This window comes from Suricata suricatta, chromosome 8 (genome assembly GCF_006229205.1).
Source record: "Suricata suricatta isolate VVHF042 chromosome 8, meerkat_22Aug2017_6uvM2_HiC, whole genome shotgun sequence".
Classification (NCBI taxonomy): Eukaryota; Metazoa; Chordata; class Mammalia; order Carnivora; family Herpestidae; genus Suricata; species Suricata suricatta.
In genome coordinates this window covers 3,304,232-3,329,897 of record NC_043707.1, presented here as the reverse complement: position 1 = coordinate 3,329,897, position 25,666 = coordinate 3,304,232, and the positions used below count along the sequence as shown (strand labels likewise).

The 25,666-nt window shown below is 60.4% G+C and overlaps 2 protein-coding genes across 2 annotated transcripts in view; one reads left to right on the top strand and one right to left on the bottom strand.

The window, feature by feature from the left end:
- The window catches only part of CORO7 (coronin 7), a 55,962-nt gene extending 31,260 nt beyond the window's left edge, over nucleotides 1-24,702 (top strand). Inside the window, exons 10-28 of the mRNA XM_029946006.1 lie at nucleotides 16,996-17,050; nucleotides 17,426-17,483; nucleotides 17,596-17,741; nucleotides 17,824-17,916; nucleotides 18,063-18,194; nucleotides 18,631-18,757; nucleotides 18,954-19,129; nucleotides 19,637-19,745; nucleotides 19,854-19,940; nucleotides 20,022-20,164; nucleotides 20,242-20,346; nucleotides 20,426-20,511; nucleotides 21,293-21,434; nucleotides 21,520-21,609; nucleotides 22,424-22,540; nucleotides 22,792-22,927; nucleotides 23,364-23,455; nucleotides 23,870-23,956; nucleotides 24,076-24,702. Coding sequence (XP_029801866.1) covers nucleotides 16,996-17,050; nucleotides 17,426-17,483; nucleotides 17,596-17,741; nucleotides 17,824-17,916; nucleotides 18,063-18,194; nucleotides 18,631-18,757; nucleotides 18,954-19,129; nucleotides 19,637-19,745; nucleotides 19,854-19,940; nucleotides 20,022-20,164; nucleotides 20,242-20,346; nucleotides 20,426-20,511; nucleotides 21,293-21,434; nucleotides 21,520-21,609; nucleotides 22,424-22,540; nucleotides 22,792-22,927; nucleotides 23,364-23,455; nucleotides 23,870-23,956; nucleotides 24,076-24,081 — 1,987 coding nt within the window. The 3' untranslated portion in view covers nucleotides 24,082-24,702. The remainder of the gene's footprint in view (nucleotides 1-16,995; nucleotides 17,051-17,425; nucleotides 17,484-17,595; nucleotides 17,742-17,823; nucleotides 17,917-18,062; nucleotides 18,195-18,630; nucleotides 18,758-18,953; nucleotides 19,130-19,636; nucleotides 19,746-19,853; nucleotides 19,941-20,021; nucleotides 20,165-20,241; nucleotides 20,347-20,425; nucleotides 20,512-21,292; nucleotides 21,435-21,519; nucleotides 21,610-22,423; nucleotides 22,541-22,791; nucleotides 22,928-23,363; nucleotides 23,456-23,869; nucleotides 23,957-24,075) is intronic.
- On the bottom strand, nucleotides 1,022-3,702 carry VASN (vasorin). The gene has a single exon (XM_029946010.1). It carries the CDS (start codon nucleotides 3,689-3,691, stop codon nucleotides 1,661-1,663), a length of 2,031 nt encoding a protein of 676 aa, XP_029801870.1. The 5' UTR covers nucleotides 3,692-3,702; the 3' UTR covers nucleotides 1,022-1,660.
- Nucleotides 24,703-25,666: the final 964 nt, after the last annotated feature.

Genomic DNA, 25,666 nt, shown 5'->3' with positions numbered 1-25,666 from the left:
GGCCTGCTCCCCAGGCTTGGCTGGGCTGCCTCCTTCTAGCCAGGGTGAGGCTGGTGGGGCCCAGAGGCCATGACCTACAGAGGAGACACAGGCACGGGGCCTTGGGGAGCCTCGCTCAGCATTCACAGCACCTCTCTGAGGCCTCAGGTCCCACTTGACCTCCCGTCCCACGTCACAGGAGAAGATGCTGTGTATCCGCCCCTGTTCCGAAGCTTCCAGCACTGAGTCTAGACCAGAGCTGCACTCTGCATCCCTGGCCCTGCCCCCACACAGCTTGCAGCCTTCCTGGAAAACACTCCCACTTCCGGGGTTTCTGGAAAGCCTGGGCACATACCAAATGCAGAGAGTAAAGGGGCATCACAGGGCCACCAGGCCTTCACAAGCCAGGCTCAGACCTTTGGTCCTGTCCCTGGGCCATCTGCCCCCTAACAGCCCTGGCTGGGTCTCTCCTCCACACACCAGAGGGCTCCTGCCGTTCAGGATCCAGGCTGCCCCTCTGCCAGGGCCCCTCTCTGCAGCTGGAACAGGAGGCCAGGGGCAAGCTTTCCCAGTCTGAGCCCGTGCGGAAGGGCATCAGGACTGCAGGGAGCCCTGGGCTCTGTGTTCCACCCAGCCCTGGACATAGACTCCTGCAGGAGGCACCCCCCCTCCCCCCCCCGCCCCAGAGGAAGGTCGACCCTTCTCTAAGGAGGAGCCCTTGCGGACCCTCTTATTCTTTATCTGCTGTGAGCCCTCTCAGCTTCACAGGGGCAGTGCAGTCCCTGGTGTCTGACCACCGAGCCTGGGCAGGGTAAGGCTGCCCTCGTGTTCCTCTCCTCTGAGGTCAGGAGCTGCCCAGCTCCCGTCCTGGCTCCGGCCTGCATCCCAGGCTCCACGGAGGGACTGGACCAGGCACCCTAGCTGAAGCTGGGCAGACGCAGCTCAGGGCAGGATCCTGGGAGGGCAGGCCATCCTGGCACCGTCCTCAGCAGCCTCCCGCTTCCCTCCACACCCGTCCAGGTACCTGGGGCCACGCCAGAGAAACACACTCATTTCATCTTTTATTTTTCTTACAAAAAGCCTTCATATCATTGTTTGTCTTAGAAAAACCAAAGTCCTTGTCTCTGAGTTTGAAAAACATTTTCCCAGAATAAATGGGAAAGAATCTCTTATAAATATATTTTTAAAAACCAAAGCAAAACATGTTCCTAAAGCGTCTGTCTTTCCAGTTTTTTTTTTTTTTGTTCCTTTGCTCCTTGGGGCTGAGGCTGGGCCACATGCCCCATCCCCAACCTTTCTCTCCCTCTGCTGTCTTTCTGGGGGCTTCCTTCACTGCCCCCAGGGTCTCCTGGGAAGGGACCTGGCAGCCCTGGGTCTGTGTTACCAGCACACGGCAGGGCCCGTCCCACCCTACCCCAGGGAAGGTGCACGTTGTGGAGGACAGGGCTGACAGCATCCTTGTAGGCACTCAGGCGTAGGGCACCTTAGAGGTGGTCCCCTGCGTCCCAGGATCTCACAGATGAGGAGACTGAGGGGCGGGATCTTGCCGTGGTCACACAGCCCTCACCCTGATGTGTCCTCCTTGTAGGGATCTGAGAACTTCCTTGGTCTGGCAGCAGGAGGGTGCTGGCGGGTCCCAGCAGGGCTGAGAGCCTGGCCTGGCAGCCTGTCGCCTTCAGGCTTAGATGTAGGGCTTAGTGGGGAGGGCCCCCTGGGGGCTGGCCCCCGAGTAGCCCATGAGAGGCACCTCACACTCCGGCCCACTGGGTGGAGCCTCCCCACCACCCTCAGTCGCCTTGGGGCCTGGCTCTAAGGGGGCCTTCACCCCCTCCAGCTCCAGGGGCCCAGTCCCTGGCCCCACCTGTCCTTTGCTGTGAGCTGCGGCCGCTGCGGCCCGCCCCCGCCGCACACAGTAGGCTGCCCCCACGGCAGCCAGTGCGGCCAGGAGCACGGCGGCCAGGGCGGGCGCGATGAGGAGTGGCAGGTTGCCCTCCCGGGCCTGGGTGACAGGGGCATGGTTGGAGCGGATGGCTGGGGGTGTGCGGGCCTCCCCACAGGCCTCTTCACCCTCAGGCACCCGCCCGGCCCCCAGAAGCCTGACGCAGATGGAGTAGGTGGCGTTGGGCTGCAGCTGGGTTACTGTGTACTCAGCAAGTGAAGCAGGCAGGCTCAGTGTCACCGGACGCTTGTCGGGGCCCGACAGGTTACGGTAAGTGAGGCGGAGGCTCCTGAGCTGCGCAGTGCTGCCCTGCAGGTAGCGCTTCAGCCCCACGCGCAGGGAGGTGGGACTTGCTGGCTCGATGCCAAGGGGCAGGGGCTGCGGTGGCTCCGGTGTGGCTGGGGCAGGGCTGGGCTGGGGCCCCTGCCTCACCCGGTTCTCGCAGTAGAGGCCCGTGAAGAGCTCAGGGCACAGGCACTCCAGGTGGCCGTGCACCCCCAGGTGACAGGTGCCCCCATTGAGGCAGATGGACGTTGGGCAGTCCTGGGTCCGCGGAGGAGCTCCCAGAGTGGGCAGGGCGGCAGGGGGCAAGCTGGGGGCCTCTGTGGCAGGCTCCGTGGGTCTGAGCCCGGTGGGAACTGGACTGGAAGGTGAGAGAGTTGGGCCCCACACCACGGGCTTTGTGGTGGGTGCTGTGGCCGTAGTGGTGGTGGCTGGGCAGCCAAAGTCAGCGTATTCAAGGTCTAGGAGCAGCCGGCCAGCATTCTTGGGTGGGAAGTGGCAGCGCGTCTCCTCTGGGCTAGCCAGTGCCACGCGGCTCTCCCGCACCCAAGGGCCAAACCAGCTCAGGGGACACACGCAGTTGAAGGGATTGCGGGCGGCCGCCAGGAGCCGCAGGCGGGGGAAGAGGCTAGAGAGCTCGTGTGGGAGCGCCTGCAGGCTCAGGTTGCTCAGGTCCAGCTCTTGCAGGGCCACCAGGCCAGCCAGGCTCTCGGGCCGCAGCTGGGCAATGCGGGTGTTGCCGGCCAGCCGCAGGCGTGTCAAGCCCCGCAGGCCCCGGATGGCTGGCGGGACTCGCTCCAGCTGGTTGTCGGACACGTCCAGGTCATGGAGGTTTTGTAAGCGGCCAAAGAGCCCCTCGTCCAGCCGCCGCAGCCCCAGGCCGGCCAGCCTTAGTGCCTCCACATTGGCAGTGTTCAGGGTGCCAGGCTCCAGGGCTGGGAGGCTGTTGTGGCTGAGGTCGAGCAGCAGCAGGCTTGGCAGGTGCAGTGGGGGCAGGGCCCGCAGCTCATTGTCCTGCAGCTTGAGCTCCAGGAGGCTGTCGAGTGTGTCAAAGGCCCCGGGCTGGATGTGGCGGATGCGGTTCTTGCCCAGGTAGAGGCGCTCTAGGCGCCGCAGGCCACGGAAGGTCTCGTTGGTGATCTCGCGCAGCCTGTTGGCAGTCAGGTCCAGGTTGCTGAGGTTGGCGAGTGGCTGGAAGACCCCACCTGGCAGGCTGGCGATCTGGTTCTGTGACAGGTCCAGGAGCTGCAGCCCCAGCAGGTCGGTAAAGCTGCCTGCGTTGAGTGTGGTGATGCCATTCTCGAAGACATACAGGCTCGCGGTGTCAGGTGGCACGTCCCGGGGCACCGTGGTTCCCTGGCGGGCGGCACAAAAGACCGTCTGCGGCTGGTTGCACTGGCAGCCAGTCGGGCAGCTCTGCACTCCGGGGCCTGCAGCCAGCAGCAGCAGCAGCGGCGGCAGCAGTGGGGGCAAGGGGATTCTGGGGTGCATCTTCTGGGTCCTGGGAGCAGAGAAGTGGTAGAGACAGGAGACCATGAGTCAGGGGCCCAGGGGACAGCCATGCCAGGAAGGACCCAGAAGGGAATTCCCAGCCCCCTTCGTCACTCCCTGCCCCCAAATCCGACAGCACACAGTAGTTATGAGTCAGGTCCCCAGTGCCGCGGCCTCGTTCCTGCCCTGGCCCCATCACTCCCTCTGAGTGACTTCGAGCAGTCACATGACTTCGTTAGGATATCAGTTGCTACTTCCTGCGCTGTCACCAGGGTTTAGTGGGCTGATGTGCGCACAGGGAGGCTGGCCCCCAAACACTCAGTAACCATGAAAATCCCCTTCTCCTTAACCCCAGCCCTCTTGCCTCTGCAGCGCAGGGAGAACATGTGGTCAGAAAGCATCAGGCTCTGCCCTCTCTGCAGTTCCGCCCCCACCTTCCTCCCCCGCTCCCCTCTGCTGAAATGGACAGGCCAGGAGGGAGCATGGTGGGTCCTAGAGCAGCAGCCCCTCCCTGCAGTGTCTGGGAGAGAAGGGGCTGGTGGCCAGCGCGTAAGCAGAGAAGCTGACTGCCCCGCGCCGCTGGCCCCTGCCGCCACGCTCTGTGTCCTCCAAGTGAGCAGAGACCGCAGGGGAAGACTTCACACGGAAACTATGGGATCGGTGTTTTTCCATTTATGAAGTCAGACCTGCCCCATATGGGAGCTGAGGGCCAGCCAGGACTTGGCCAGGGTGGGGGACACTCTAGAGGAGGGGGCAGAGGAGGGCCTAAGCCATTGGCAGGTGCCCCCCTGTGTGTGTGGGGGGGGAGGCAGGGAACCCTGGTCTTCAGATCCCCCATCTGAGATGTGACGACAGATCTAGAGGTGGGGGGTCCTGGCCTCCCTGGACTGACCCGGGGTCAGGTGGAGGGACACTGGTTGCAAGGTGGCCCCAGAAACAGGGCTGGGCCTAGAAACATTCTGCAGATTGGTTTATCTGCTATTTCTTGGGTTCTGCTCTGGCCAGAACATTGAGAATGAGCAGCGGGCAGATCTTCCCTCCTGTTAGCACACAGCATTTACAGTCCCCTTGCATCGTGCCCCCAAAAGCCACAGCAGGTGGAAACTATTCTCATTGCTCCCAGATGACTGGCGGGGGGTGGTGGGGGGGAGGCTCCAGGAGGTACGGTGACTTGCTGCCTTCCCACTGCCGGGAAATCTGAGCTGGAGCCCAGGTCCTTAACCATGTCCAGGTGCAGCTAGGCCTACAGCCTGTGACGGTCCTTTCCTCCTGATGTGGGGCCCAGTCCTGCCCAGGGTAGCGAGGGGCTCTCTCGGCTGCTCCGGGTCCCAGCTCATAGCTGGAACTGCTCAAGATAGAATGGGGCCCCAACATGCGCCCCCCTTTACTCAGGACCCTGCGCTGAGCCCAGGGGCCACCCTAGCAGCAGTCCCCACTCTCTGGGCCCCTAGAGTCCCTGAGGCCGGCACTCCTCCCCTCCAGGCGCCTTCTGCCCACACAAGGGCCTTTTGTGCTGGGCCTCAGCCTCCCCTTCCCCCACACCTGACAGCCATTAGGCCATGGCAGGTAACATGCCCCCTCCAACCCAGTCTGTTCTGCCCTGCTGCCCTCCATCGGGCTCCTCCCCCAGGAACATGGGCTCCTGCAATGTGAGGCAGAAGAGGGGGGCCAGTGGTCCCAGGACAGACTAGACAAGTCTCTGGGGAGACCAGCTCCAGGTAAAGGACTGTTACCCAGGTTGTGCCTGCCCAGGCCCAGCCTGCCTGTAGGGTCCCCTCTGCCAGGGAAGTGGGGCTCTTAGCCTCTGCCCCCCACTTAACACCGATGACCGCTTTTCAGAGGCCAGCCAGGGAGGCCTCCAGCTGGTGCCCCTTCCCTGGCTGTCTAAGGTCCCGGCTCTACTGTCCCCGCCCTGAGGGGAGACCCTGCCTGCTGCCATGTGTCCCAGAGCATGCCTAGCTCACCTTTGCTGAGTGAGTGCTGGGGCAGGGCCTCGTGCTGACCTTCAGATGACGTGTGGACCAGAACCAGGAAGGCCTCATGCCCCCCTGGCCCTGCTGGCACCAGCACCGTCCCAAGGGGGCTACGTGCACCGCACCCAGCCTCCTCCCCGGAGTGGACCTGCTCCACCCTCACTGACTCAGAAGGCAGCGGGTGTGGCCCAGCCTCCAGATGTGGGCTGTGTGCGACCCCCACCCCCCCACATCCACGTGTGGGGTGAGCTGCTTCCCCCTGAATCAGCCCTCCCCAGGGGACAGGCAGGGTCAGGAAAGGAGCAGCCAGACTCCAGGGTGGGAGGGGACCCTACACGTGGCCACCCCTGCGGCTTCAGCTCCCCCTGGGCTTTGCAGAAGGTCAGAGTTAAGAGCTCGTGCTCCAGCCAGGCAGCCTAAGCCAGGGGCATCCCAGCCATGAGGCCACAGCCCTTGGCTTTCTCTCAGAACCTCTGTTTCTTCGCTGTGTGCCCAGGCATCAACATCCTGGGACTGGGAGTGCTAGGGCATGGCGCCTGGGGGCTCGGGTGCATGCTGGAGGGCATTCCCCAGGCTACACTGAGGAGGGGCATCTGCCTGGCCTCCCGGCTTCACCCCAGAGTCTGGTGGCCCAATGAGGTTATCACAGGGGAGGAAAGCAAGAACGCTGGAGGTCTGTCTAGCCATAGAGCGGCAATCTGGCCGAGTTGGTGGGGAGCAGGGGCTGGGTCAGAGCAAGAGCATTGGCATCCCGGGCTGGGGACACCCCAGCAGGCAGCAGCTAGGATGCAGAACCCTGTTCTACCTGCCTAGTGAGGAGTCCGCACTGAGGCTTTGGGAAATGAGAAGGTGGGTGCTGGTGGCTCTGGGTGCTCCGCCATGGGCTGTCCTGGCACCAAGAGTAGACCACATAGCCCCTAGAAGGGACCGAGAAAGTGAAGACTGACCATGGAGGAGGTGGGCAGCAGGGCAGCAGGAGATAAAGACCTGAGTGTGGGCCCAAATTCAGCCCCTGAGTAGCTTCCCAAGTCCCTGTACACTTCTGGGCCTCATTTTTACCCCAGTAAAATCACTCTCACTCTCCGGAGTTGTTCTGAGTACCCAGAGTTGTAGTTCTGTGTTGTTCTGTTTGTTTTTAAATGGGAAAGTTCTTTTAACAAGTTCTGGGAGCAATTCCGCCTGTCGGGGCTCGTTCTGGTGTGTGTGTGTGCTTTGGGGGTGGGGTGTCTCCTGGGAGGTCACGGCTACCCTGGCCATTACAATTCCAGCAGCTCTGAAGGATCAGGGGCCTGGGCTTTGATATCTGATCTCCTGACCCGAGGCAGAGAGGTAGGACCTTTCCCTCTACAGAGGGTGAGGGGAGACTTCTGGAGGCAGCCCTGGGGCTTTGGGGGATGGGGGCGGGGTGGGAGGAGGGCAGAGGCAAAGGGGTCCAGGTCTTTTCTCTTACACCTGGACTCTGCAGCCTTGCCTTGGCCTGGTCCCGCCATGCTGTGATGGGAAGAGGCAGGAAACAGAGGCCCAGGTGCTTGCTGCTGGCCTTGCTGCCCTCCAGGGGACAGCTGCTGGGATGGGGCTGTAAGGTCCCGCTGTCTGCAGTCCCAGCCTGGCTGCATAGAGCCTGGCCATGGCCCTTCACTGCCCCTCCTATCTGTGAGGGCGGGGAGCAGGGAGGGGTCCTGGTTATAGCGCCTCATTGTCAGGGCTGTTTAGTTTGTACTTGGAGCACATGCTAAGTGCTCAGTAAACATTAGTTACTGAAGGTGTTACCCATAAAACCTGAGCCCGGCCTTTGGCACATACAGGGTGAGGATGCCATGGTGTGAGAGGGGTGAGGATGCCGTGGTGTGAGAGGGGTTTCGTGTCACTTTCAGCACAGACAGGAGGTCCCCTGGGTCCAGGGAGAGGCCTCCATGCAGAGGCTGCCCTGTGTCCTCCACCTCAGGTAAGGGAGAGTATGAGTGATGAGGAGTTTTTAATTCTGGAAGTGGGTGGGGGAGCGAGCTGACCTTTGGCCACCCCCTTCAGCATATGACCTGGAGGTGGGGGAAGGGAACAGAGGGAAGAGCTCTCAGGGGGACCCTGGTGCCCCCACCCACATGTGAGCATGGGGGACACCTGGAGGCACCCACTCACAGGCACTGGGTCAGGCAGGGACTGGTGAGTGGGTGCAACCCAGGCATTTGTGTGACCACATCAGACCTTAGGCTGTTCATCTCCCTGCTCCTGGGAAGGCCACAAAGCTGGGGAAGAAATAGGGCCGGACAGACAGACAGACAGATAGACAGATGAGACCAGCACAGCCCCTTCCTATGCCAGACACTGCAAAGTGGGTGCAGGGGTCAGGTGCTACACGTCTGACTCTGAGACTGGGCCTCTGGCTCTCAGTGCTGGGCCCCCCCCCAGGCTAAGTACTACTGGCCAGGCCTGGCAGCAGCCCAGCCCAGGAGTCTGCCAACCCCCCAGGCAGGCGGGGACCATGCCGGCGGCCAGGACGGCTGGCTCCAGTTTCGCTGACGTGTCTGAGGAGGCTCAGAGCCTGGGCTGGGTCTGCCTATCTCTCCATCCCTGGGGCACAGCAAAGCAGAGAGGTCAGAGTCTGTCCTTGGCCCTCAGGGGAAGGGGCTGAGGTGGGGGTGGGGGCCTTAGTCTGACCCTGTGATGAAGCTGGGGGTCCTTACTAGTCTTGGCCTCTCTGCCTTACTGTTTACCGCTCCAGCCAGCTCTGCTCATTCTACAGATGAAGCCCAGACACGACTTCATGACCCCATCCAGTTTTCTTCTCTTTCTGGGTTTCTGTCTCCCACCTATAACCCCAGGGGTTTCTCAACCTCAGCTGCATGTCAGAATCACCTGGGAAGCTTTGGAAAGTTCCTGATGCTCTCCCCCCCCCACTACCACCCTTGTCCCCAACCCCAGCCAATTAAATGAGACTTTCAGGGGTAAGGCCCAGGCAGAGTTGTGTTTGGGAGAAGCTCTTTGGGTGAGTCACCTCTATAGGGTTTAGATGCTGGGGCAGAAGATTGCAAAGGGGGACAGTCTGGAAGTCAGCCCTATCTCCCTGTCCGGGAGGGGTCTGGATCCCCAACAAACGCGGCAGGTGTGGCTGGCTGGCAGCGCTAACAGAGCAGGAGCTGGGCCCTCCTCCCCACTGCCCCCACTCCTCCAAGGCAGTGGCCCCAAGTGGCTGCCGCCTTTGGCACCATGGGTGACTTGGCAGCTACCAGACCTGTCAGCCCAGCCCACTAGGAGACCAGTGACTAAAGCCACTCGCTCAAGTGGGCCCTCAGGGCAGCGAGATATGTCATTTCAGTCAGGAGAGGTGCCACTCTGTTGGGAGTGGACACCTGCTGCCCCGGGAGCTGTTTGGTGGCTACAGCCAAACTAGAAATGGGCCAGTCCAGATGCCACCATCTGCACACGCAGGTGTGATGCCACGGGGGCTGGGCTCAGTCAGACACGGGGCTGCCTGGCTGCCCTGTCCCCACCCAGGGCCAAGCATTCATCAAGGAAGGACCTAACCCGGCAATTAACCCTGAATTTGCCAGAGACAGACCTTAGTCACCAAGGGAGGCCACCAGCCCAAGCCAGCTGGGCCCAGGTTGTCCGAGGCCTAGGCAGGGACTGAGAAGGAAGTGGCCCTACAAGAGTCCTGGCCTCATTCTTGCCGTGCCCTGGGCTCTCAGTTTCCCTGTGGCAGAAATGGCCCACCCTGGGGTCCCTGAGTGTCTCAGGAGCCACCACCTAGCCCCCTGCACCTGGGTCTCTCACTTCTTACTGCTGCCCATCCAGGCCCAGGTCCAGTAGGGGCCCCAGTGACTGCCCCAGCCCCTTCTCAATGCAAGCCAGCTCTCTCCTCCCTCTTTAATTAAATCTCTCAGGCAGCCGTGGAGGAATGTCAGAGCCTTATTGCATTCCCCTGGAGGAGACTGGTTGGGGGGACCGTCCCCAACCTGGAGAACTGGCCCCTTGCCTGCCTCTATCCCCCAAAACCAAGGTGGCTCTAGGGAGCCTGCTTCAGCCTCCTCATACCCAGAGAGGCTGGAATGAGGAAAAGTGGGGGAGGCCTAGGGCCTGGCCGGCCAGGCAGCCCAGCCAGCTGAGAGAAAGCAATCCGGCTGACTCTGGAATGTGGAAACCGATAAAAGGAAGAAGGCTGAGCCCCTCTCCGCCTGTGGTGCACTCAGACTCCCGCAGCACCCCGGCCCGCCCCCAAACACAACCCTGTCCCAGTCACGCGCGCGCAGACACACGCCCACTGGGCTGTGCTCTGACACACACTCACACACACTCACACACACACCCTCCCCCTTCTCCAAGAAATCTTGCAAATTCCACAGCAGTGAGGGGAGCTGGTTTTCTTGGCAGTGCAGAGCCTTGGGCTCCCTGGCTCAGGGAGGGACTCTTAAGGGGAGCTGAGGGGGGCTACAGGAGGGATCACTAACCGGCTTAGGTGGCATTGCTGCCCTTTCCAAGAGCTCAGGGATGTTTCTGTGAGACAGACTCACCCTAGCCGCCTCTCTGGTCATCAAAGGGGACCGACTGACCGGCCTGCTGAGGTGGGAGCTGCCTCTTGGGCCCAGGTGAGACCCCATTTTCCTGTTCCCAGGAGCTGCCCAGCTCAGGGATGGGGTTCACGTATAAGACCCCACGGGGACTCAAATATCTTTACGTGGGACTTGCTCCAGCTCCCCCAGGGCAGTAGTGGGGGTGTCAGGAATGAGAGTCAGAGACTGTGGACCCATCTCCTGCCCAGGGCATCTCCATGCCTGCCGGAGGAAGCTTCCTAAGGAGAGCACAGGTCTGGGCAGTGCCTGAGGGGCTTCTTGTGTTTGATCCCCGCTCCTCCATCTCCAGGGTATGGAGAAAGTGGTGCCATCCCAGCAAATGCCCTGGGACAGCAACCCCCCACCAACCCCATTTGACTTTCTGGACCCACAGATCCCAGGGTAGCTGTTTTAGTCTGCAGCTGGGGGAGGTGGGGACAGGCAGTGCCCAGGCCCCCAGCCTGGCACGTGTGTGCTCATCCTCCCTCCCTGGGCCAGATAATGGTCTGGAGGGAATCCAGCTGGGCTGCTCATTACCAGAGCCCTCTTCCTGCCTCTGACACTCTGTTTACAGAAGCTCCGGGGGCTGATTCCCCTGGGAGAAGACAGCCAACCCAGGGGACTGCTCTCCCATCCCCCCACCCGCCTGCTTCATCCCTTTCGGGCCTCACCAACAGCTGGGCCCATACCAGACTTCGCTGCCCAATGAGCCAGCTCAAATGGACCCCACTTGGAGGGCACCCACCTATCTACTCTTCTATGTTCCCAACACCCAAAATGCAGCCTAGTGGGAAGGAAGCTTTAAAATTTAGTAGTTACCCAGCCCCAGAAGCTCTTGGCCTGGAAAACAGGGCTCTGCGTCCTGGTTCGTCTTCCAGAACCTCACCTGCCCTTGCCAAGAGGCAAGCAGGGGGACACTGGGACCCTCAGGGCCATTTCCTCCTTCCCACCTTGCAGACTCCACCCCTGGGCCCCAGCAGGAGAGGCAGTCAGTGACCCTGGTGTGGTAATCTTTAACGAATGGGGGCAAGGCAGAATGGTTGGCACCAATTGCCTGGCCTGCCAGTGACCACAGGGGACCTCAGCAGCCCTCAGGTCCTAGAGCTGCCAGCCCAGGGACACAAAGGACTAAGCTGGCTCCAGGCCAGTGAGTTCATAGCCCAAGCAGAGCCCTGTCCATGGCAGAGGCAGAGACAGGACACTGTAATATCTGGAAAATGAAGGGCCCCAGCCAGCCAAGGTCTGTCCCTCATGCCCCATGGGGCATCAAATATCTCATAGCCACCCCTGACTCCTCCCCAGGGCTGCATGCCTGTTGGTCCCCTGGCTCTGCCCTGGGTGACAAGGGTCCTCAGTACCCCAGGCGGTCAATCTGCACAGATCTGCACAGGGCAGTGAGGGCTCCAGGCCCAGAACCAGGGTCTCCAACTCCAGGAGGTAAAAGTAACCCAAGACTATGGCTTGGCTATCCCCTCAAAGGGGTTTGATTCATAAAACTGGTCATGCCGGAGGGCCCAGCCGTGGGAGGAGGAAGCGAGGGAGGGGGTGTTTATTTTGTCTGCTCGCAGCCCTGCCGGCTACTGGCCTGTGAGCCTTGGAATCGCGGGGCCGTGGGGCTGTCCGGGACTGCAGGAGGCGGGGGCGACTCGGGCGCGGGCAGGGGGTGCGCGGGACCCGCCCGCCCCGCGACCGGGTGGGCCCAGATGACCGTGCGGGGCTGGGGGCCGCGTGTCCGTTCTACGTGCGTGTGCGCCCGAAAGGGGGGTTCGCGCGCGTGATCCGTGCGTTGCACAGCCCGCCCCATAGCCTCCTCCGTCCCCGCTCGCAACGCCCCAGCCCGGCAGACACTCACCGGGAGGTGGCGGCGGCGGCGGCGGCGGCGGGGGCCGGGCGGGGGCCGGGTGGGGTGGGCCGGCTGGCCTGCAGGGGTCCCGGATTCCAGGGTCTCGAGGCAGCTGCGTCCGTGTCTCCCCGCCCCGGGTTTGGGCTGCGGAGTCGGCCGGCAGCTGGCGGGTCGGACTTTAAGCGCCGGGGGCGGGGCCGCTCCCCACGGGGAGGGGCGGGGCCGCCAGAGACCCGCCTCCTCTCCGCTGAAGGGGTCGTTTCGCCGGGCAGCCTGATACTCCACCTCCTGACCTAGGAAATTAGGAATCCCGTGCTCCAGTCTGGTCCGCCACTAGTTCGCCATATAACCCTGCGCGGGCCCCTGTTTTTCGTGTAAAAAGCAAGAGAATGTTGAAGCTAAGAGTCCCAAGCCCGGATGCCTATGACCCACCAGGCAGGTGATACAAGGATAATACAAACTGGAGGAGCAGACCCCAGAGCTTGTGGCGACCTGGAGAGGCCAGGGTAGGTGGATGAGGGTTGGTGTAAAGGCTCAGCCTCCCTGACCTGCCCCCAGTCTGCCAGAGTTTCAGGTTTTTCAAGAGAAACTGGAAAAATGTTTTTTGGGTGTTTTTGGGGTTTTTTTCCTTAGCTGAAATCTCTCGATGTGTTAATGTTGTTAGCTAATTCCAATTTCAGAACCTTTTGGGCAAGCCACACAGAACCCTCTGAGAGCCTCCTAAGTACAGTCTCTGATGCCGAATCTGAGTTCAGGGGTGCTTTTAGCCATGAGGGCTTTCAGGAAGCTGAACATCTCTGGACCACCTTCCCCACATTTTAGATGAAGGGAATGAGACACAGGAAGGGAAGTGACCGTCTGCCCAAGGCCCCATGGCTGGCATTGTGCTGGACAGGGTGGGATGAGCTGGGAGGTTGGGCCTCACCATCAGTGGGTTGGGCCTGGGTGCTGCTGATGGGGGCCTTTGACAGGCAGGAGAGTGGGTGCCAGGGACTGGACTAGTCCAGAAAAATCCCCTGCCGTGAGTATTCCAGGAAAGTGCTCTGTCCTCCTACTCCACGCTTGTGGTCAGAATCATGCCTTAGAGCCTTTGGGAACCAGCTCAGCTCCCAGCTCCCAGAAGCCCTTGGGGGTACCTGCCATTCTCCCCCCCAGCCTGGCCTGCACCACATGCTTTTCTTGGTGTATGGAGATGTGGGACATCACTTGTGAACCTCTGCTCTTGGGCCAGTGCTGGCTCTCTGGTGTGTTTCATTTGGCTCATTTGGGACTTTTGAAAACTTTGAAGCCATTGCCAACATTGAAAAATCTGGTGGTTTCACATTAAAACGGGACTTCCCAGCTTGCCCTTCAGTAGGAGCTCTGGCCAAGGGCCAAGGAGTAGCTGCCCCTTCTGATGGAGGCCAAGGCTCACTGGCCACCTTGGTCCCCACAACTCCCAGGTGTCTTGCACCAGGAGGCCTTCACCCACTCACACTCCTGAAGCATTTGAGTTTGCATTGAGTGCAGTGTGGCTTCGGTCAGATGACCCTTTGTCCCCTAAAGCCCTCAGGAGGGTCCACAGATGCCCCTGGGGGATGATGCCCCAGCTTGACTTTCCCTGAGGAACAGGACCTTCTGACAGACCCCAAAGCTTCTCGCCTCCCCGTCCAGTTGCTGCTGGAGAGAGCCCACCCACCTGCCTAAAGGGTCTGTCCCCTACCTCAAAGCTGGGCCTGGACTTACACTTGCCATGCTACTACTCACCCAGAGGTTCATAGGTAGGTTCCAGTGGACCCTCTCCCCAGTTTTTCCGTTCTCTCCTCATATGGCATCAAGGTACCACCACCACCACCCACCCCCACTTAGAACCTGGTTCTAAGGGAGTGTGGGGCTACGCTTGGTCCAAGGGGGTCTCAGCTGCCCAGCCTGAGTGACAGGGACAGATCCAGGAGATCTGGACTGCTTTGGACCAGTGGTGATGCCAGGATGTCTAGGTTGGTGGGTCTGAAGGGGAGAGATGTGCTGCCAGAGAGAACCAGAGAACTTCCAAAGCTGCTTTCGCTGGCAGACAGTACTTCCTGTGCTAATTGCAGGAATAGTAGGAAGGCCGATGGGATTATTAGGCACCAACCCCTCCCTCACATGTCCTGGTACCTGCATCTTCTGGGACTTCGGCCTGGAGGTAGGGGCCCAGTCTAGGCTCTAGACTTCCTATGACTTTGGGCCTGGGGCAGACGCCTGGACCTGGGTCAGAGCCCTTTCCAGTGGCAGGGCCAGATGCCAGCCCTGCCCCATACCATGACAGCAGGAGAGGTGCCAGCTCTTACCACTTTGGTGGCCCTCTGCCAGGCAGGAACTATTTTCTGCATTCCAGACCCAGACCTGGCTTGAATCTCTTCACAAGGCCGGGGGTCAGGCCCGTGCCAGCTGTTGGCCAACCCTTGGGGCTGGGTGCCATGACCCCATTTCCTGGCTTGTGCCTGTAGATGTCTCTGCCTAAGGCGAGGAAGACTGGCCTGACCTGTTGGGGTAGCCAGCCCTGCCCTCCATGACTTCCTGCCCCTGCACCCCCCAGCACCTGAGTCAGTGGACCTGAATCAGTGGGCCGGCCAGTTGGGGCTGATGGGGTGGGGGTGCGGGGAGGCCAGGTGGAGCATCTCGAGGAGGTCTGTGTGGGGCACAGATGAGCTGTCTGTGCCACCCACAGGCCCCTTCCCCACTTCCTGCCAAGGTGACGGGGGTGGGGAGGGTGCCTGAGGAGTCCTCTGTCCCAGTTACTCTCTGACCCTGCCCAGAGCCCATCATCCTTGTTTCCACCATCTCCCGTCCATCTCCACATGGTGGTCTCTGCTCAGCACACGTCTAATCCTGTCCCCCTTCACTTGAGATGTGTCATCTGCTTCTTGTTGATTATCCAACGGAGGGAGGCAAAATTCCCCTCCTCAGGTACCAGGCACTGTTCTCTGTGGCCCCAACCCACCCCATCCTGAGGCTCGTCCCCTCTCCATCACTGCCCAAGCCATCAGCTGCATCGTCCTTTGCCCTGTTCCTCACGCCGTGAAGACCATGTGCCTGCCTGCCACACCTGCAGGGCCTTTGCACATGGCTGCTCTTTCTACTTGGAATCCTCCCCTCTTGGTTGGTTCCTCCTTACCCTTTGGGGCAAATGGAACACCCCCTCCCCTGTGGCCAGTCAGGGTCAGGCCCCCTGGCTCCCTGCTGGCTGTTTTCAGGGAACTTTTCCTTTATGTGTTTTGTGTGTTGCGGGGAGGGAGGACTGTGTCTGCTTTTCAGGCCAAGCTGTGAGCAACTTGAGGACAGAGGGGGGTCTTTTGCACTCACTTCTGGTCACACCTGCAGGCTGAGCCAAGGGCTGGGCACAGATAGTTCGGCAAAGGAATGACTGGGAATGAGGGGCGCCTGGGTGGCTCAGTCGGTTGAGCGTCCAGCTTCGGCTTAGGTCAGATCTCACCGTTCGTGGGTTCGAGCCCCGCGTCGGGCTCTGTGCTGACAGCTAGCTCAGCCTGGAGCCTGTTTCAGATTCTGTGTCTCCCTCTCTCTCTGACCCTCCCCTGCTCACACTGTCTCTCAAAAGTAAATAAAAAGCATTAAAAAAAATTAAAAAAATAAAGGAATGAATGGGAATGAATGAGTGAATCAAAGTCTTGTTAAGGCTGCTGAAGGGACTTGCTTCCAGCCCCAATGGAGACACCATCAGCGTGGAGGGGCACCCCAGGTCACACACCCATGTTGTCCCCTTGCCCATCTGCTCCCCCACAGAAGGCAGTAGTCAGAGAAGGTCAAGAAAGGCAGTTCTGAGCCCGGCTTACCCTGCTGGCCCGAGGTAATTAGAGCCCTTGTTACTCATAGGTGACCAGCCCAGAGCACTCCAGGAAGCCGGGGAGACACCCACAGCCCCACCTAGCTTCCCAGTCCACTCTGTGGCTCCCGGCAGGGTGGGGAGGGGAGGTGGCCAGCTGGCCAGAAGAGGATGGACGGGCGGTGGGGAGGGGGGCTTTGTTGCCTGGGTGAGGGTCGGATGCAGCTGCCACAGCTGGTGACCTCTGACCACTGGAACCACAATGAAGAAGGGGGGTTCTGTTTGAGGGTGAGTGTCAAGCATTGGAGTGAGAGTCCAGGTCTTCAGGTCCAGGGACATGAAATGAAAACCAAGAGAAGAAACAAATGGATGAAGGCACCTGTCAGAGTCCTCTTGGACAGTGACAGCCCATTGGCTACAAAGTGGCAGGGACTCTGGGGTGTATGTTCCCAGCCACTGCCCCCCCGACAGAGCCCCACCTCGGGAACAGAGTGGGGACTGCAGGGATGCACTGCGGTGAAGAAGGCCCCGTTCCCAGCCCCTGGCTTAGGCTTCGGCACAGGGCCTCGAAGTCATGCCAGGGAGAGTCGTGGGGCATCTGAGTCTCTAAGATATCATCAGGAACCTGGGATAACTGAGGAGGTGGCCCCCAAACCTTCCTGCAGGCCTGGTGTGCCCAGGCCAACTGCACTGGGCAGGGTGGAGGGAGTCCCTGGTTCTAGCACGCCTCCTCATCTTCCCTGCGAACTCTGGCCTGATGCCCAGGTTGGCTGAGGTGGGACCAGAGACATCATATGTGGGGTCCTCCTGGAGCCGGTGGGCCAGGGATGGAGTTTGGGACTGAGGTGTGGAAAGAGGGCCCTGCCCCCTTATGCCCAGGGCCCATACAAGTTCTGGACTGAAGGGGGCAGGCAGATGGAGGACCCAGGGCTAGAAAACCTGTGACATGGGGATGTGCTCGGCACTGGGAGAGAAGAGTAGCCAGGGACAGGCTGGATACAGCTAGAGGGGCCGTGTCACTCCAGCCAGTGTGGTCCAGGGCCTGAGCCCCGTGTGGAGTCACGAGGCCACCAGCTCCCCAGCCGCCCCTCAGGCACAGTGGTTGGCTGCGTCCTGCCCACCAGCCTTCTCTCCCTCAGGTCTCTGATGCCCCTGCTGGACCCAGACTCTGGGCTCCTGGTCCTGGCAGGAAAGGTATGTGAGAAGCTGGAGTGCCCATCCACATCAGCCCCCCACCCCAGGGTGTCCAGGCCAAGCCCCAACCTTTGGCCTGGTGAGCCTGCTGGGAGACAGCAGGATGCTGTCCACCCCTGCCAGGCTGAGTGACCTTCGGCTGGTGTGACTGTAACTCCCAAGAATGTCAGCTTTGTGGATAAGGCCAACAATTAAGCAGTGTTAGCCCACAGCAGGCGCTCTGTAAACCCTGAACATACCGTGCGCAGTGAAGTCCACCAAGAAGCTCAGCCCAGAACCTGGGGGGGGCGGGGGGGAGCTGGTGTCTGATCTGGAGCACGTGCCAGGCCCCCGGGGCACACGCGACGAGTGGTGCTCAGGCTGCTCTCCTTTCAGGGTGACAGTCAGTTGTATTGCTATGAGGTGACCCCACAGCAGCCAGCACTGAGCCCAGGTAAGCCCTGTTCTCTCCTCCAGCCCCCTGCCTCCCCTCCCCCGCGCCCCTGACTTCTTCCCATGCCTCCCCCTCCACCTCCCCGACTCCCTTCCCATGCTGTCCCCCACAGTGACCCAGTGCCTCCTCGAGAATGTGTTGAGGGGCGCGGCTCTCGTGCCCCGGCGGGCACTGGCTGTCATGGGCTGCGAGGTGCTCCGTGTCCTGCAGCTGAGCGACACAGCCATCGTGCCTGTCAGCTACCACGTGCCTCGCAAGGTGAGGGGGACCTGAGTGAGGGGCTGGGAAGGTCTAGGGGGCCTGGACCTCACTGGCCACATACGTACCCATCTGCCAACAGGCTGTGGAGTTCCATGAGGACCTGTTCCCGGACACCGCAGGCTGCATCCCTGCCTCCGACCCCCATGCCTGGTGGATGGGGAGCAACCAGCAGGTAGGGGCCCCCACCCCGGCCCCCCAGCATGGCTGGCCACTCCCAGCCTCCACCTGCCCCGAGCATGGCCCCACAGTCCAGCTGCCCTGTGTCCCCCCCACCCCCCGTCCCTACTCCCTGCCTCAGACACCACCCTCTTCTCTCAGGTGCAGAAGATTAGCCTCCACCCCGCTCGGCGGCCACACCTCAGCTTCACTTCCTGCCTGGTGCCCCCTGCGGAGCCCTCCCCGGACCAGGCCCCGCCTGCAGACACCCCTGCAGGGGATGCGGACCCCAGCGTGAGTGCCGGGGCAGTCCGCCCGTCCTCCCCATCCCGCCACCATCCTGGGGCCCTGAGTCAAGCTGCCAAGTGTGTTCTCCTGCCTGAGGGTCTCTGAGCCTTTTGTAGCTGTCATCAAGTGTAATGGAGACCAAAACACGTGAAGCACAAATAAAGAACTTCGCACTGTTCTCTAAATTGAGCAAGACTTTCATAGAAAGATCTAGGTTTCTGGTTTCTCTTGAAATCCTGGCCGATCTTAACCATACGGGGCCTGCCTCTTCTCCTACACAGCTTGGAGCTGCCACCCACTGTCCCCACAGTCCGAAGCTTAGCTCACCCTGATGTCCCATGGTCTGGGAGGAGGGGCCCAGAGTTATGACCCCAGCGCCCCCTCTCTCTCTGGCCAGCACACCAGGGGGCCTGCTGGCTGACCGGAGGTGCTTCTCCCCCAGGAGGGCTTCTCCTCCCCTCTCAGCTCGCTGACCTCCCCCTCCACACCCTCCAGCCTGGGGCCCTCGCTCTCAAGCACCAGTGGTATTGGCACCAGCCCCAGCCAGAGGTCCCTACAGAGCCTGCTGGGTAAGTGCATCAGGGCAGGAGCTAACCCTGTCTGCATCTGCTCCCCTCCTGGTGAGGTCACCTGTCCTTGTGGGATGAAGTGAGGCTCCAGTAAGAGGGCAGCCTGGACCAGGCCGTGCACCATCCTGCAGTGAGGTGAGCCGGCAGACCGGTGGGCAGGGCCTCCTCACGTGGCTTTGTCCCTGCCACCTGCCAGGCCCCAGTTCCAAGTTCCGCCATGCTCAGGGCACCGTCCTGCACCGAGACAGCCACATCACCAACCTCAAGGGGCTCAACCTCACCACGCCTGGCGAGAGCGATGGATTCTGTGCCAACCGGCTACGTGTGGCTGTGCCCTTGATCAGCAGTGGCGGGCAGGTGGCTGTGCTCGAGGTGAGGGACCCCACCCACCTGGTCCTCTCCCCCACCCCCAGCCCTGCAGGAAGTTAAGGGCATTGGGTACCCACCCTAGCTCACACACTCTGAGCACAAACTGTGTGCCCGGCACCCGCCAGCACCCCCTTTTATCCTCCTGGTTGGCCTGCGGGGATACCACTCTTATCCCCATTTTACAGATGGATGAAAGCAGTGAGGCACAGAGAGGCCTAGTGACCTGTTGGGTCACACAGCTGTGTAAGTGGTGGAGCTGGGATTCGAATCTAGGCTGCCTGAGCCCCAAGCCTGAGCTCTTTCCACCACTCCACGCTCTCCCCCTCACTTTCTGGGATGTCACCGTTGGCACTTGGAGCTCAGAGCACAATGTGGCTGAAGCAGAGAGCTTGGGGGGCATTAGCTGCAGAGGGCTGGGGTGCCCAGGAGTGCTGCTTGCCCTGCAGACCCTGGGGACCGAGCTCTCCTTCCTGATACTGATGGACCTCTGGGTGGGGTCACCTCCCACAGCTGCGGAAGCCTGGCCGCCTGCCCGACACAGCACTGCCCACACTGCAGAATGGGACAGCTGTGACTGATCTGGCTTGGGACCCCTTTGACCCCTACCGCCTTGCTGTGGGTAAGGAGGCTTAGCGCTAGACACACGGGAGGGTCCAGGGGTGTGAATGAGGGTAGGGGGAGCCCAGAGGTCTTGGGCACAGCAGTGATGAGCCAGCACTCTCTTCAGGTGGGGAGGATGCCAGGATCCGACTGTGGCGGGTGCCCCCTGAGGGCCTGGAGGAGGTGCTCACGACACCTGAGGCCGTGCTCACAGGTCAGGTGGGCCCAGGGTGGGGGCTGGGAGACAGGCAGTGGCTCCCAAGGGGCTCAGCGTGACCCCGTGCCTCACTCCCAGGCCACACGGAGAAGATCTACTCTCTGCGCTTCCACCCCCTGGCAGCCGACGTGCTGGCCTCCTCTTCCTATGACCTGACCATTCGGATCTGGGACCTTAAGGCCGGAGCTGAGCGGCTGAGGTTGCGGGGCCACCGGGACCAGGTAGGACATCTGTGGGGGCAGGTGCCAAGCTACGGGCTTCGAGGCTGCCTCTCACATCCATTCTCACCCTCATCCAGATCTTTGGCCTGGCCTGGAGTCCTGACGGACAGCGGCTGGCCACTGTCTGCAAGGATGGCCACTTGCGGGTCTACGAGCCCCGGGGTGGCCCTGAGCCCCTGCAGGTGAGCCAGAGGCAACGGGGGCAGCCTTCAGACCTGACTGAGGGTCCTCTGCGGGGCCTCATGTGCCGTGTCCCAACAGGAAGGCCCAGGGCCTGAGGGGGCCCGTGGAGCCCGCATTGTCTGGGTGTGTGATGGTCACTGTCTGCTGGTATCTGGTTTTGACAGGTAAGGACTCAGGAATACCATCCCCCCTCCCCACTTAGGCAGCTAATTTTGTCCTTTTTTCCCAGACACACATACACTTGTTAGGCATCAGAAGCTGTCCCTGCTTCTCACTTACTGGATGCATGGATGGGTGGATGGATGCATGGATGGGTGAATGGGTGAATGGGTGGGTTGGTGGGTAGATTGGTGGATGGATGGGAGGGAGGGAGGTGGGGAAGGAAGAATGAGTCAACTGGGGACCCAGAGGGATGAGAGCCATGTCCTGCTGCCTGGAGCCCATGCTTGGTGGGGACCAGGTGAAGAGCATGAAACAACCAAGCCTACTGGAGAGGCCCAAGGGTCGAGTATTTGGCACATTGGAGGAGGGACCAGGGAGGGCCTCCTAAGGGAGATGTCATCTAAAGTGAGTCACAAGGGAGCTAGTAACCAGAAACTCAAGGAGAGGGCATTCAAGTGTGAGAGGAAAGGCCAGGAAGCTGACCAGCCTGACTAAAACAGGTGAGAAGCAGAATATGGGGAGAGAAGTGGACCCGAGACCCGTGCTGGTGGAGGGTCGGAGAGCAGCGGAGGGAGCATTAGTGAGGACGGGGCCGGCGGGTTAGGCCACTGTTACGGGAGACCAGGTCGTAGTTCTGAGAACTGGACCAGGAAAGAGAAGGGAATGAGGCACTCCTCGGGCCCTGAAGCCTGACAAGATCAGGGTCCTTGCTAGCATCCTTGCCCTGACTCAGGTCCCTGCAGCTCTGAGGACCTGCTTCTGCTCCCCGGGTCTCCCTTGCAGCCGAAGTGAGCGCCAGCTGCTCCTGTACCCCACCGAGGCTGTGGCCGCTGGCCCTTTGGCAGTGCTGGGGCTGGACGTGGCTCCCTCGACCCTGCTTCCCAGCTATGACCCGGACACCAGCCTGGTGCTACTCACGGGCAAGGTGGGCTGGGGTGCGCAGGTGGGGGTGGCGGCAGGTGAAAGGTGGGGAAGGCTTTAGCTGGCCGCCTCTCTTGCCACCCACCCAGGGCGACACCCGTGTGTACCTGTATGAGCTGCTCCCAGAGGCTCCGTTCTTCCTGGAGTGCAATAGCTTCACATCGCCTGAGCCACACAAGGTGAGCCTGCGCCGCTCCCTGGGCCTCCTGGTCTGTGCGACCCAGGGCTCCCCCGCCCTCTCCTGGCCGGATGGGGAAGTGCAGGGGCCTGTGGGGTCAACCGGGCACTGGGCCAGGGTGTGCCCCGCAGCTCTCAGGAGCTGGTTGTTAAACTTGCCCATTATTAAAAATTAAACTATAAAACCTTAAGTTATATGAACCCACAAGTAAATTATATTGAAAACCAAAGTGGTAACATTCAGTGTATCACTTCTTAATTATTTTACCTGATTTTATGGGTTTTTTTTGTGCTGTCAAGTCTACTTACATATCAGTACAGCTTACATATCAGTGGGTATACCGTATGATACTATCATACATGTCTTCCCAACTCTGCGTCCGACAAGCCATGTTGGTAGTGAGAAATCACCATGGCGGGTTTTTACACCATAGAAATAGGCCAATCAGAGTTACAATCGGGACCTTTTTTCACCAGAGAGCTAACTGTTAAAGATTTTTATTCATTTTGAAGGGGAGAGAGTGTGTGTATGAGTTGGGGAGGGGCAGAGAGAGAATCCCAAGCAGGCTCTGCACTGTTTGCTCAGAGCTGATGCAGGGGCTCAAATCCGTGAACTGTGAGATCATGACCTGAGCCGAGATCAAGAGGTGGACACTTACCGACTAAGCCCCCAGGCACCCTTCCAGAAAGCTAGTTGCTAAGCCTCTGCCAACACACTCCAGTTCAGGGACAGGCCTTGGTTCTGGTGGTCCTAATCAGGGGTGTTGGCAGTCCGTGGGGGCACAGGTATGCACTCAGATCCCCCTGCTCCTCCAGGGTTTTGTCCTCTTGCCCAAGACGGAGTGTGACGTCCAGGAAGTAGAGTTTGCCCGATGCCTGCGGCTTCGCCAGACCTCCCTGGAGCCTGTTGCCTTCCGTCTGCCCCGAGTCAGGGTGAGGCTGGGGGCCAGGCACCCCAACACCTAGTCCCCCTTCCCAGCCCCTATAAAAAAGGGTTTGGGGCCTAACTGGCGTTATCACCAAACTGTACCATTCACTGTTCTTTGGGGTACCTGTTCCCTTATTCTGCTGAGATTCTGAAACTAGCTGAAACCCCAGAGCGGGCCCCGGGTCTTACCCCCTTTCCCAGGGGCTGCTGATACCTCTGATAGGTGCCCTGGGCTAGCCCTTGTCCTTCCCTGCAGAAAGAGTTCTTCCAGGATGACGTGTTCCCAGACACAGCCGTGAGCTGGGAGCCGGTGCTCGGTGCGGAGGCCTGGCTGGGAGGTGCTAATGGGCAGCCCCGACTGATCAGCCTACAGCCTCCTGGCATGACCCCAGGTAGGCTAGGAGCTGGGCGGTGGTGGGTAGGAAGCAGGGAAGTAAGTGGGGGGCGGGGTTGGGGAAGGGGTCAAAAGGTCAAGTCCAAGATTCCCCCTGGTCCTGCTGGCACACAGAAACCTCTGGCACTCCCAAGGATGGGGTGCTTGTGTTTCCAGGCTCCTACTCTGAGCTTTTCGAGGGCAAAGTCCACGGTCTGTATTCTCGTCACAGTTCCCACCCCCGATGTGCGCACACACACACACACACACACACACACACACACGCATGCACACACACTCCATGGTGCCCGTGGGAGCCTTGGGAACAGAGGGTGGGGTCACTGCTATTGCCCCCTCTGGGATCTCTGCCACAGAATTCCCTGGGGAAGGGTTGGGCAAGAGTCCTCACCGAGGGGATTCTCTGATGTCTAATGCCTGTCCCTGCCCCACCCCAGTGAGCCAGGCGCCCCGTGAAGCCCCTGCCCGTCGGGCCCCATCCTCAGCACTCTACCTGGAAGAGAAGTCAGACGAGCAAAAGAAGGAAGAGGTAGGCTGGGCGGGGACGCTGGCTGCTATGGCACACACCGAGTCCTGGCCATACCTGATGACTGCCCTTCAGTTCTCTGTCCGACCCAGTCCGGGGCAGGAGCCAGGGTCACACCCCTCTCTCGGCTGGGCAGCTTGATGGGGGAGACCGGCTAGAGCCCTGAAGCGGACCTGTGGCGCACAGGACTCAAGAAGCCGAGGAAGGGCAGAAGGAGGCCCCCTCTGGGCGGGCCCAACCCAAATAGAGCCAAGGGTTCGAGACCCAAGGGCATTTGTGGCCCTGGTGCATGTCTGAGCGTCTGAGACAGTATGCTCTTTTCACAACCTTGACAGATTCAAACTGAGGGCCTGTACTCCTGGGGTTAGCAGTCCTGGTCTACTCCCTTCCCACCTCCTCTCCTGTCCACTCTCCTAGCTGCTCAGTGCCATGGTGGCAAAGCTGGGAAACCGGGAGGACCCGCTCCCTCAGGACTCCTTCGAGGGCGTGGACGAGGACGAGTGGGTGAGTGGGGGAGGGGCCCCGGCATCCCCTGCGTCCCTCTTTCACTCACCCTGCAGCCTGCGACACCCCCCCTCTCCCCCAGACCTGTCAACTCCCTCCCACTTGGTTTATCTCCCCAGGACTAGAATGCCCGCCAGCCACCTCTAGGCTCCCCTGCCGCCGCCACCTCCCAGAACCACCTGATGTGCCCACTGCGCACCCCAGGTCTCCCCGTCAAACTGGAAGATGCCTCGTGGCCCTGGCAAAGCTCATCCCCAAAGCCCTGGCGTCCGCTGGGCCTTGGGCACTTCCAAGGCCTCTGGGTCCGGCTGCAGCTCCAATGGATTGTCCTCACCTCTGCTTCCTCTGGGACTGTCTGCTTCTCCTCAGCTGCCTGCTAGCATGTGGAGCCAGGGGCACGGGAGCGCGGTGGACAGGGGGCAGGGAGGGGCCAGGGGCGCGTCCCTGGGTTGGCCCCAGCCTGGGCTAGCTTTGCCCAGCACCTTCACTTACCGTGTGCCATATCCCACCTTGCCTGCTGCCCCAGTTCCAGGTAAGAGCCTTGGGGGCTGGCCCCCTGCCAGGCCGTTCGAAACAGCACCAGCCTCAGGGGCCAGGGACCAGCTGCCCTCCTCCCCAGGTTTGAAATCAGGAGAAAGGGGGGCATCACATAGCTGATGGCCCAGTTAAGGGTGGTGTGAGCCCCTCAGGGACTGGCCTGAATATACCCTGGATGTTTTCGCAATTAAACTTTTCTAAGCTGGCCACCTCTTGTGCCGCTGTGGTCTCTCGGCTAACTGTAAGGGGAGGGGGACAGGAGTAGGTGAGGGGACTCCCCTTTGTTCCAGGCCTCACTTTGCTCCTCATGCCTTCTCAGCTGCTGCAAGTTAGTTCATCATCCACCGCATAGACACCCGACAGTGGTCTGCGTGGTAGATACGGTGATGGGCGGGAGAGACCAGGCCTCTCAAGGCCCTTGTTACTGTCCTCTGTGCCGGGGAGCCAGACGGGGTGCAAGTAAGCAAACTGTGAAGAGAGCTGTCAAGAAGACAAAATAGGGGCACCTAGCTGGTGCAGTTGGTGGAGTGTGTGACTCTTGACCTCGGGGTTGTGAGTTCGAGCCCCATGGTGGGCATAGAAATTACTTAATAAAAAAAATAATAAAGAAGACAAACTATGTGAAATGGAGCAGCAGAGATAGAGAAGAATCAGGGTATTTAGAGTCTGAGAGGCTACCCTTAAGCTGAGAGCGGAGACCTGAAGGTCACTGAGCCATAGAGCCGTGAGAAAGTTTCAGACAAAAGACAGCAGCCACAGCGCTGAGGGAAAAAAGAATTTGGAGAGTTGGAGGAAAGGAAAGGGCAGTGGTCCGGAACATAGCACAGGGCAGCCTGTTCATTGAACAAACATGTCTTGAGTACCTTCCATGTGCCAGCCACCCTTCCAGGTGCTGAAGTTCAAAAGTAGAGAAAAGAGAAAAGTCCTGCCCTCCGGGAATCCACATTCTAGTTAGAGGGAACAGATTATAAACAATAAACATAAAGTACATGAATTCTGCCTGGGGGGGCTCAGTCGGTTAACAGCCGAATTTAGCTCAGGTCATGATCTCTTGGTTGGTGAGTTCAAGCCCCAAGTCCGGTTCTGTGTTGCCAGCTCAGAGCCTGAAACCGACTTCAAATTCTGTCTCCCTCTCTGCCCCTCGCCTATTCATGCTCTCTCTCTCTCTCTCTC